We start from the raw sequence: 12,348 nt of genomic DNA, 5'->3' as shown, positions 1-12,348 counted from the left end.
CACAGCGGAACCTTATGTATGCCTACTCGGAAATAAGTCCCCTTCAGCTCCATGGGGTTTACTCTCAAGGTGAGTGGGTAAAGGGCTGACTCTCAGCCTTGTGGCCCTCCATGTACACATCTCAAGTGTAGCACAGTGCTGATATACCCCCTAGTTCCACACCATTTCATATTATATAAATATATGTTAAATGTTGAGCTTATTTTTGGGTGTCTATTATTTGAAAAAGGGCTCAGCTGTAAAGGACAGTTTATGTTGGCGCTCCAAATTGGCATCGCTTTCCATGTGAGTGATGACTGATGTGAAATGAAGTGCCAGAGGTCACCATTTGCAACCCACTGAAAAAAATAAAATTAAACAACGTTTGGTCTCTTTGCAAGTCATTATGGCAAAGAGAATGTTAACCTTTGTTTATTCCTGACATTTTCAGCCACATGAACACGATCCTAAAGATAACTGTTAAATATTTTATATTTTATCATTATACAATGCAAGGGGAGAAAACACACGCACACGTGCACATGCATGCACACACACACACACACACACAACCGTGGGCTTGTTGTTCACACATAGGGATTTATTAGAATTTTGTTTTTGCTTGCAAAATACGTGTGCATGCCCTGATTGAAGCTCAGAATGTAAGCATGAGCATCGGCGTGCTGAAAATATTCATAAATTGTTGAACGCATCTTCATCTTGTTCCCAATTCCCAGGTCAATTTGCACAAATTTCCTAATTTGTGCAACTTTCCTCCGTACACCAAATCAGCCCCACTTTAGTCTAAGGAGGAAAGTTGTGCAAATTAGGAAAATTGTGCAAATTTGGGGAAACTTGGAGGGCACCAGATTGAGGAAGGGTGGTTTACATCCTTCAAAGGAAATAGCTTACTAGAAACATACTTCTTTTGATATTTTTCACTTTCTTTTTTTCAGCACAGAAAACCCCTGTTTGCCCTGATTCCATACCCAATATTTTGTCTTTCAGGGATAACGGTTTTATTGTCCCTTACTGTTTTTATGCTCCTGGTGGCAGAAATTATGCCAGCAACATCCGATTCGGTGCCATTAATAGGTAAGTGACTGCACTGTTTATTTTCAGCTGAGGAACATATTTTTTAAATTGCAGCATGGCCACAATAATATGGATTAGGAAGTCAATGTCTTAAATAGTTCTACAAGCCAGATAATTTTAGATCTAAAAGGTTCAGAAGACTGCCTTCATGGCTGGAGGCAGGACAACTCCATCTCTCCCTTCATTGGCAAAGATGTAGTGAGGCAATGAAACACAGAGCATTCAATGCATAGAACTGAAACCATTGTTTCCCCTGATGGTGTTGGTAGCCAATCATGCAGTTAACTCTATTGCCATGACCCAGAGCCTCATGCATGCAGGGGCTTCTCATTTCTCACTCCCTTCCAGTAAAGGAAAATGCTCCACAAGTGTACAAGCATTTCCTATTGCACTCACCAAGCACTTAACTTCTTGCAGAACAGGGCAGAAAGTATCAACACTTCTGCCTAGCCTACACTGTCAGAAGTGGGGCTCCATCTTGAGCTTTTAGATCCAAATCAGCCTCTAGTTAGCAAAACTCCAAAGTTCTTTGACCACAGGGAAAACTCAAGATTCCCTGCCAGGCTCACTTTAAAATGCATATATTGACCTACGAAGCCCTAAAGTTGAAAGCTGAAATGGGGTATTGAAATCCTTTCTGCCCAACTGCTCCCCCACCCCCAATGGCTGATCATTCATTGGTTTCCTGGCTTTTTTTCCATTCTAAAAGTTGGAAATGCAGGGTCTGATTCCGTATAAAACAGTTTCCTGTGTTCCAAATTCTGATGTCAGAGAGCACAAAGGGAGGCATTCCATTGGCATCCCAGGAGAGGCTGTGAATCTACAGGCCCCAAAGCCATCCCATGCTCCTGACATGACGCCAGAACAGGGGAAGAACTAGACTTGCCCCAGAGTGGGCATAGGTTGTTTCCCTCCTGCTGGAATCAATGAGAGGGAAACCCTTTAAGAGAGAACAAAGCAGAAGGGGGGGGGGCGAGAATAGAAAAATGATGCTCCTTCCTCACTTATGCCCTGCCTGAATGATCCTGAAAGGGCTTTGGCTGAGGCGGTTCCTCAGTCTTTGGATTTCTCTTCCCACTCCCCCACCCCGGCCAGTAGGATTGCTCTGCCCAGGTAACAGGGCTGCAAAATGTCTGAGACATCGGAAAGCCCCTGCCAGTTGGATTAGGCCAGGGGTGTGTGACCTGGTGCCCTCCAGATAGTTTGGATTAGAACTCACATAAGCTCCAGCCAGCATGACCAATGCTCAGGGATTATGGGACTTGTATTTCAAAACATCTGGAGGGCACCAGATTACCTACCCCTGGATTATACACTACTTGGCTAGATGGACTCTGAATGATGTATAAGGCAGCTTCCCATCTGCTGAACAGCACTATTCCCCATTGTAAGGAAGTAACATGGCAGTAACAACAGACCTGAAATTATTCATAGGATGGGTGAGTGTTGCACAAATAGTTTTTGCAGCATTGAAAAATGCTTCCATTTTCCAGGTATCTCACACTACTTGAGAAGTGCTTCCTGACTTGCTTACGTTCCCAACTGACTTTTTCCTGCCCTCAGTGATGACATCACATTGCCAAATTCTAATTGGCTATGTAGAGTTTCAATGCCATCCTGTTCAATACATGATCCCTGATAGGCTGGGATCACTCATGTGACTGACCCTGGAAGGAGTGGGGGTGGGGAGAAAGGAAAAACTCAGTGGAACAATTGTGCTGAAATCATAGTAGCCAGGGGACGGTGTGTCACAGAACAGAATATTAAATAGGTGAATATTCACAAAATCAAAGTGGGTTTTTTGGGGTGGGGTGGGATATTTCTATCTCAGTGAAATAGTTGTTCTCAGTCTCAAAGTTGAAATTGAAGAACATCCAGTGCAGCCAGTCTAATATTCCAGGTCCCAGGGCATAGACTGAAGGCACATGAGGCAGCCACCGTGCTGAAGCTAAGCAGGTCTGAGTCTGGTCAATGTGTGGAGGGAAGACCGCCTGGGAACCACATGTAGCCACCTTGAATTCCACAATGGAAGAAAGGTGGGATAGGAATGAAATAAATAAAAATAAACATGTGGATGGCAGATATCTGAAGAAACACAGCACCAGTCTAATTTTTAAAAATATTCTCATCGTTTTCATTATCTTTTACAGCGCAGTATTTTGCCAGCACCATGATTATTGTTGGCCTTTCCGTTGTTGTCACTGTTATTGTCCTACAATATCACCATCATGATCCAGATGGAGGCAAAATGCCAAAGTGGGTAAGAACAATTTGAAGAGTGCTTTCTATGTGTAAACTCTCAGCTCGGAGTTTTGCTGCAACAGCAGGTGACTTCTCTTTGTTCCCCAAATATGAGTTCCACAAGGCAGAGCAAGAAACTCATTTGGGCACAGGTGCCATAATTTCATGCGCTTGGGGTTTGGACACATGCAGATTAACCAACCGTAAGGGCTGCATATACTACACTATTACATAGTAACAGCAGTGGCAATGTATCTTTTATTTATTGAAATACGACTGAATTGCCCTGTCTTCACATGGGTCAGATAGCCCTTAGTTCAATACAACAAAGACTTCATGCAAACTTGCAGAACTGTCAGAGTTGGACACTTTATATCCACCTTATCTGAATGAAACCATGCCTGATGCCAAGCCTAGGGATGGCCCCTGCTGTCGTGCATGTCAGGAGTGCCCTAGCTGCCTCTTACAGTCCCCTCCAATAGCCAACTCAGGACACAGACGACAAGTATTCTTTCCAAGGCTTTATTCCTTTATTACTTTATGACTCTTACAGATACTAATCACTAGTGACTAAGCAAGGAACTGCACTGGGGAATGATCGCAGAGTAGCCTAAGCTCCAGGTAAGGCAGTTGGTCCCCGTTTGAAGGAGAACCGTGGGAAGACTCTGAACTTATGGGCTATTGAGAGATCCTCCCTCTTTCCCTTGGGTCCTCGGGACGCGACCGTTGTTTTAGCGCCAAACAAGCGGAGCGCCTCCTTTTGGCGCCCTCTATCTGTTGCCGCTCCCTGCGTCTGCGCCGAGCATCCAGCAAGCCCTCCTCCAGCACTCTCTCGCTGCCAGGGTCACTATCTCTCTCAGGAATGCTGGCAGGAGGAATCTCTGCCAGCTGCTGTGCTTGTGAGAGATGAGCGAGCTCCTCTCCCACGGATTGCTGTTCCTCCTCAGAATCAGAACTGCTCTGGGTCTCTATGGGCTCAGTTTCCACCCTGACATTGCACTCCTGTGGTCTTCTGAGGGAGGGGTCAGTCCATTCCCCAGAGGGGGCTGTTCCACAGCAGGGTGGGGGGAGAGTGGGCAGGCATATAACTCAGTCGACTGTGCCTTCAAACTGTATGGGCTGCAAAGTTATGTGCTAGTTAGGGAAGTCTGCCCCTAATGGCTGAAGGAGTTACTGCAGGCTTCAAACACATGGACACATTGAAATTAATTAAAATTAATTAATACATTTTAAAAACAAATTATAGAATCATAGAATCATAGAACAGTAGGATTGGAAGGGGCCTACAAGGCCATCGAGTCCAACCCCCTGCTCAGTGCAGGAATCCAAGTCAGAGCATCCCTGACAGATGGCTGCCCAGCCTCGTCTTGAAGGCCTCCAGTGTGGGAGAGCCTACCGCCTCCCTAGGTAATGGGTTCCATTGTCATATTGCTCTAACGGTCAGGACGTTTTTCCTAATGTTCAGCTGGAATCTGGCTTCCTGTAACTTGAGCCCATTCTTCCATGTCCTGCACTCTGGGATGATCAAGAAGAGATCCTGGCCTTCCTCTCTGTGACAGCCTTTCAAGGACTTGAAGAGCGCTGTCCTATCTCCCCTCAGTCTTCTCTTCTCAAGGCTAAACATGCCCAGTTCTTTCAGTCTCTCCTCATAGGGCTTTGTTTCCAGCCCACTGATCACCTTTGTTGTCCTCCCCTGAACCCTCTCCAGCTTGTCTGCATCCTTCTTAAAGTGGGGTGCCCAGAACTGGACACAGTACTCCAGAGGCCTAACCAGTGCTGAGTAGAACTTAACTCAAAGGTGAACACCCCTAGCGTCCCCTTAGTATGCACACCAAGTTGATGTGTCTAGGTTTCATAGTCTTAGCACTAGGGCACTGATGGATGGACAGACACACATCCTTATTTATTATTATAGATTTCGCCCTGCTATTCTGTCTGTAAAGACCTTTAAGGCCGCCAACAAATCAATTATAAATAGCATTTTGAAACTGATTAAAATATATATCCATCATCATTATAAATTTAAAAGCAACCTGCCGGATCAGACCAAAGAGCCATGTCATCCAGCATCTTGCGTCCTACATTGGGAGGAAATTTCTGACTGCACATTTTTTTCTTTATATTTCCACAAGTAAAAGGGCTAAAATTTTGAAAATTCAGGGAGGAGTCTGGAATATCCCAATGGAGGAGGTGGTCTGTGGATACAGCCCTGGAGCAGGACATATGTACCCACATTTTATTTATTTATTTATTTGAAATATTCCTGGGCTGCCTTTCAGGGCAGGAGCACCCCCAAGGTGGCTTAAAACAATACAATTCGAACAACACAAACTAATATACTGATAAAACAGCAGACATTCATAAAAACAACACATATCAGTGTAAGAGAGCCAGGGTGGTGTAGTGGTTAGAGTGCTGGACCAGAAGTTGGGAGATCCAGGTTCTAGTCCCTACTTGGCCATGAAGCTCCCTGGATGACTTTGGGCCAGTCACTGACTCTCAACCTAATCTACCTAACAGGTTTGTTGTGAGGATGAAATGGAGAGGAGTAGAATCATGTAAGCTGCCTTAGTTTCCTTGGAGGACAAAGGTGGGATATAATTAATTAATTAATTCCTCAATTTATTTATTTATTTATTTATTACATTTATATCCCATCTTTTTTTCCTCCTTAAGGAACCCAAGGCGTACATGATCCTCCTCTTCTCCTTTTTAGCTTCACCACAACAACCCTGCGAGGTAGGCTGGGCTGAGAGTCTGTCACTGGCCCAAAATCACTCAGTGAGCTTCCATGCTTCCATGGCCAAGTAGGGTCTAGAACCCGGATCTCCCGACTCCCTGTCCAACACTCTCGCCACTACACCACACTGGCTCTGTACAACACAATTGCAGCTACAAGCCAGAATAGTCCGATAAAACATAATCAGGGGAAGGCCAGCATAAACAAGTAAGTCTTCAGGGCTTTCCCCAAAGCCTACAATGGTGGGGCTCAACAGACCCCCAATGGCAACACACTCCAGGGGTGTGAGGTCACCATGGAAAAGGCCCTCTCTTCATATACTTGCCCACCGATCTGCCTTCAAAGGTGGGCAATGGGAAGGGCCTCTGTTGCTGATCTTAAAGTGCCCATCACATTGTAATGTGATGGGCAAGGACCTTAGGAAAACCACACACTTTCCCCAAGAAGAGGGGCACCCCACCATAAGTGTGATCGACTCAAGGAGTGGGGCCTGCACCCTTCTCTAGTGAACCAGTTGCAGGCCATGGGATGATTGATCAGACTTTGGCAGTGCTTTGTCAAGGCACTTGCTTTCAGAGGGGAGGTTGTGCCACCCTGGTCAATGGTTCATACATTGAGAAACATCAGTATATGTTAGCTCTGAGCCAAAAATGCTCACAAAAGAACATCCAGCTTGAATATGGAGGATGTGGGGCATGAAATGGGGTCTAACCCCTCATCAATGGGGTGGTGCACAGGTGTTTGAAAGTCAAATTGAGGTGGGGGCAAAATTCACCGCCACCAGATCTCCTTCTGATGGCTACTAGGAGACAATGCTTTTGCTGTGAGAGACTCTGCAGACATCTTTCTCTAGTAAGGAAGAATGTATAAGTTGTTTCTTAGCATTATGGCAGGTTTTATGTTTTTTAAAAACAATATTATATATGCATAGGCCCTTGTGGCAATACGTTTTATTAATCAATTTTGAAAAAGTGCTTAAGTATTATGTGTTATCTCATTTGTAATTTTTGTTATCACTAATGTTACAGCCCCCGAAGGCAAGGAACAGGCCAAACAAGGTCAAAGCAAGGGACAGGCCAAAACATGTCAGGCTCCCTGTAAATAAATAATTTATGCATCCTGAGAACCTGTTTCTCTTCTTTGTGGCCTACTTTGGATGTTCATCTCCCTCTGCTTTTTAGCTTATAGCTACCAGCTGGTAGCTTCCCTTTATCCCCACCCCCCACCCCAAATCTCCAGGAGATTGCTAGGTGATGACATAGATTTACTTTGATGGGAACATTTGAAACAAAATGGCAGCCCTAGCTGGCATACTGTGATCTTTTGAGAAAGCAAAAACACAGAGGTGGTGAGTTTTGTCCCTCTCCCTCCCCAAAAATCTCCTGAATTTTTGAATAACCTGTGAACAGATCTAGAAAATTGGATGGATGTGTTTTAGGGCAGTCCTACATTCCTTTGTGTGCAGTACAGCCTCTGTGAAAAAACCTGATTGATCATGTATATAAACTCAGCTTGAGATCCAGTTCTAAGATGTGGTTGAAACTTAAACGAGTACACAGGTCTTTTCATTTGGTAGTCCTCTAACATGCAACGCAAGTACTTCTCAAAAGCCAACAAAATCATGCAGAGTCCCCCGAGACTGCCCTCTTTCATCCAGTGCTGCAACACAAGCCATCAAAAGTCAGTAGTTGGCAATGATCTGATGACACAGAAAAGAGAGACATTAGCACTACTGAGACTTCCAGCAGGAGAGCTCCTGGGAGTACTTGTTTGGGGTCGACAGAGGATGGCGCTGGGCTCAGGGTTAACCTTCCTACAGCAAAATGGAACCTAAGGTGAATTTCAGTGGATGACATTCTTGCCTTTTAAAATCTGACTCCTTCGTCAGTTATTGTATGTCGTCCCACAATGGTTTTTGTTTGTTTTGTTTGATGGAAGGCATAGTTTTGCTTCTGTATTTTTAATTTGGGCAGGGCTGCCTGCCATCTTTAGCATCAACCAGATGGGTAAAGAGCCTATCTGCAGCTCCTTCTATCCCCTCCCTGTGGAGGAAAGAGCCTGGAACCTGGATTATGATATTAGTTTCCAGGGGTCAGCTGCTCAATGGAAGGACTGCTTCTGTGGATCAGCGTCTTTACCATCAGCCAAACCCTGGGCCCATTTGCATTTCCTCCTGTCCCCTTCCTCTGGGAGCCAGTCTTGGGGCAGTATTAAGTGAGGTATTAAGTAAATAAACAATGCACTATTTATAAGAGAAGATGGCAGTTCCTGAGATCTTCTTCCCCTTCTTTTTCCTCTTCCCCTTCTCCCCCTTCTTCCCCTTCCTCTCCTTCCCTTTCCCCTTCCTCTTCTTTACATTTCTATACTGCCCCATAGCTGAAGCTCTCTGCATATATAAATAAATGCATCCATTTGCATCTTAAGGTGTGTGTGTGTGTTTTGCAGTGGAATCCTATACATCTCCACTCAGACGTAAGCCCCATTGAGTTCAATGTGACTGTCTTACTCCCAGGTATGTGTGTATAGGATTGCAGCCTGAAAAAAAATGAAAGTAATATATTAGGTTGTTTTGTGTAAGGGGCAGGCATCCATTCTCCTAATCTAGTAAATAATATCAGCTCTTCTGCTTAAGAACCTGGTAAGCTATTGCCTGTCAGAGTTGAGGCAAGAAAAATCATCACTCTAGCTCATTATAAGGCAGCATCTTGCACAGAATCAGTATAGCAGGTAAGGAGAGAATATTCCAAAACTGGATTATGAGATTCTGCAAGACTTTTGCATTAGGTGAGACCCATCAGGGCTTGTCTCCATTGAGAGACTTTGGATGCTCTCATTAGTAAATGTGAAACACTGTAAATAATGTCTTCTGTTTGATCAAACACATGATTTTAATCTAGGAAAACCAAAGATGGGAAAATTGGGTCAAATACAAAGCCTAGAAATCCATTTAAAACAGCAGCAACAACACACAAATTTAGCAGCTTGATACAGAACAGAAAGCAGTTTTGTTTTGTTTTGAATGTGGTTTACCTTATATCTGGTGGATGGTAAGGATGGCAGGCAGCCCTGCCCAAATTAAATTTGCAACTCCAAGATAACTGGTGTATTAGAAGCCAACAGGGAGCAGCTATCATGCATGATTATGGCTGAACCCCAAGCCAAGGAAGCAATCATGCCTGTACTTGAACGGGTTTAATTTAACAGACGTATGACAATCATACATATGACAAGGCCAGTGCTGCAATAGAATGGATAGAGAAGCAACATCAGCCCATTTCCTCCACCTCACAGATAGCATCACTATGAAGGTGCCCCAATTAGCATGATTCTTTCCTGTGTATTTGAGGGGAGGAAAATAATACATATTATTGGCCTCCATCTGACTGGCCATTTGCAATTTTGTACTGAGGTTCAAGCAAGAAGCTATCTACGTGGTGGAAGGGAAGGAAACTGCCTTATACTAGGTCAGACTATTTGTCCATGTTTCCCAGTATAAGAACATAAGAAGAGCCCTGCTGGATCAGACCAGGTTCCATCTAGTCCAGTCTTCTGTTCACACAGAGGCCAACCAGCTACCCCAATGGGAAGCCCAAAAGCAGGACAAGAGTGCAACAACACCCACCTGCCCATGTTCCCCAGCAACTGCTGTACATAGGCCTACTGCCTCTGATACTGGAGATTTCACATAGCCATCAGGACTAGTAGCCATTGATGGCCTTCTCCATGGATTTGTCTAACCCTCTTTTAAAGTCATCCAAATTGGTGGCCATCACTACATCTTGTGATAGTGAATTCCACAGTGTAACTCTGTGCTGTGTGAAGAAGTCCTTCCTTTCATCTGTCCTGAATCTCCCACCAATCAGGTTCATGGGAGGACCCCGGTTCTAGTATTAGGAAAAAGTATTATAAGAGAGGTTCTAGTATTATAGTATCATCTTCTCTGACTGGCAGAGGTTTCTCCCATCAGTTGCTACCTGATCCTTTCAACTGGAGATGCCAAGTACTGAACCTGGAACTGTCTGCATACAAAGCAGGTACTCTGCCACTGAGCTGAGATCCTTCTTATAAAGACTGCTTCTCTGCCATGCTACTGCAGTGCTAACCCCCAACTGAATGTTTCAACCAAGGCAGCGTGTATGTCATTGAACATACTCTTGGGCTGGATCCAGAATTAGTCATGGTTAGAGTAGACCCCTTGAAATCACTGGGTCAAGTAAGTCATGGCTAACTCAAGTCCCATTCATTTCAATGTACTACCTCCAGTACCAGAGGCAAATGAGTTGCTGGGGAACATGGGCGGGAGGGTGCTGTTGTGCTCATGCCCTGCTTGTGGGTTCCTGGTCGACAGCTGTTTGTCCACTATGTGAACGGAATGCTGGACTAGATGGACCCTTGGTCTGATCCAGCATGGCTCTTCCTATGTTCTTATGTTCATAATAGGTCTAGTCTAAGTGTGACTACATCAGGATCCAACCCCTTGTCATTGCACAATGCGTTTAAGATAAGCCAATCATATGCAAGAAGCTAGATGTGTTCAACAATGCCATAGCTACTGTATGTAAACAAAGTGTTCATTCATGTTTCCCAGACCAGGATTATCCTCCTCAACTGGTGTGCCTGGTTCCTGAGGATGAAAAGACCAGGGGAGGATAAAGTACGCCCAGCATGCCAGCACAAACAGCGTCGATGTAGCATGTCAAGTGTTGAGATGAACACTGTGAGTGGGCAACAATCCAGTAATGGGAATATGCTCTATATTGGATTCAGAGGACTGGAAGGTGTCCATTGCACTCCCACTACTGATTCTGGTGTGATCTGTGGCAGGATGACTTGTTCCCCGACAGACGACGACAACCTCCTTCACAGTGGACATCCTTCTGAAACTGACCAAGATCTGGCTAAAATCCTGGAGGAGGTCCGGTACATTGCCAATCGATTCAGAGACCAGGATGAGGCAGAAGCCATTTGCAACGAGTGGAAGTTTGCTGCTTCTGTCGTGGACCGCCTTTGCTTGATGGCTTTTTCAGTCTTCACAATCATTTGTACAATTGGGATTTTAATGTCGGCACCCAATTTTGTAGAGGCCGTTTCTAAAGATTTTGCTTGAGCTGCGCTTGTGGACTTGCAAAATGTCAGCGAACCATCAAAATATGTTATGTAGCAATAGCATATACAGTGCACTTTGCTTAGACAGGATGTGTGGATGCAAACATTTTTTTTTTTTTTTTGCTGGGGGGGGATACAGTATAAGAAAAGGGCAGTATAGTTAGTAATAGCCTTGGCCATTGCCAGGGCTGTGTATATACTGCCCCACCACCATTCAAATCCACCAAATTTGGTGTCCAGAATAAATTATTTAAATTAAGTCTATTTGCATCTTCTTTGCATTATTTACTCACCTTCCAGTATTTAGGGTACCAATTAATTTACAAGTTTTTTGTGGGTTTTTGGCAAGGACTGAGCTGGTAAGGAGAACAGAAAGAAAGACATGAAAACTGGGAAATATGTGGAGCCCTCAGCCCTGAGGGAAAGCCTGTCATCACTCCTGTGGTTTTGGTGTCTGGCCATAGATCACAAACACTTTGCATGAAGAAGGTCTGAGGTTCAATCCCCAGCATCTCCAGGTTGGGCCGTGAAAAGATTAACGTCTGAAGTCCTGGAGAGCTGCTGCCAGTCAGTGTTGACAATACTGAGTTAGATGGCCTAATTTGGCCTGAGACAGCTTCCCGTGTTCCTACACTACCTACACGCCATCACATTTTCCCACACTGTGCGTTTGGCACTTAGTTCATCCAAAAGAAAGGACATCTGGGTATCCATGGAACAGCAAATGCAGGACCACGTCTTAGTTTCCAATACACGCAAAGTATGGATACACAGAATATGCACAGTTCTGATCATTTGTGGTTACCATGCCAAATGATTACTAGATTTTGTCTTGGTTACTGTGCATAAGCTCAGCATCATTGAAGTGTGTCTGTAGAGTACACACCTGAGGTTTCTTGTTGACCATGTCCCGTCTCATTGACATACTTCTCCTGATCACTGGGGCTGTGCTAGAAGTTTCACTTTTGCGGTTTAAATTCATCTCTCAGGGGATTGGGTGCAATGCTGTGGTCCCTGGGAGGTCTTATGAGAAGCCATAGGATATGAGGCCATACGATATTTCTCTCTGGACAAAAAGGAACACAAGAACATAAGAAGAGCCATGCTGGATCAGACCAAGGTCCATCTAGTTCAGCATTCTGTTCACACAGTGGCTAGCCAGATGAACTCATGTCCTGCTAATGGGT

General features: G+C 44.6%; 1 protein-coding gene across 5 annotated transcripts in view; it reads left to right on the top strand.

The window, feature by feature from the left end:
- LOC146336951 (neuronal acetylcholine receptor subunit alpha-7) overlaps positions 1-11,423 on the top strand; it is a 123,567-nt gene extending 112,144 nt beyond the window's left edge. For all 5 annotated transcript variants that reach the window (XM_084816743.1, XM_084816742.1, XM_084816746.1 and 2 more), the window contains 3 exons: positions 988-1,074; positions 3,225-3,334; positions 10,644-11,423. In XM_084816743.1, the coding sequence (XP_084672869.1) occupies positions 988-1,074; positions 3,225-3,334; positions 10,644-11,162 (716 nt within the window). In that variant the 3' untranslated portion in view covers positions 11,163-11,423. The remainder of the gene's footprint in view (positions 1-987; positions 1,075-3,224; positions 3,335-10,643) is intronic.
- The last annotated feature ends 925 nt before the right edge of the window (positions 11,424-12,348 follow it).

This window comes from Heloderma suspectum, chromosome 11 (assembly GCF_057233095.1).
Source record: "Heloderma suspectum isolate Gila_16-S chromosome 11, 16-S_ref, whole genome shotgun sequence".
Classification (NCBI taxonomy): domain Eukaryota; kingdom Metazoa; phylum Chordata; class Lepidosauria; order Squamata; family Helodermatidae; genus Heloderma; species Heloderma suspectum.
Note: the sequence above shows the minus strand (reverse complement) of the source record. Positions and strands in the feature narration are given on the sequence as shown.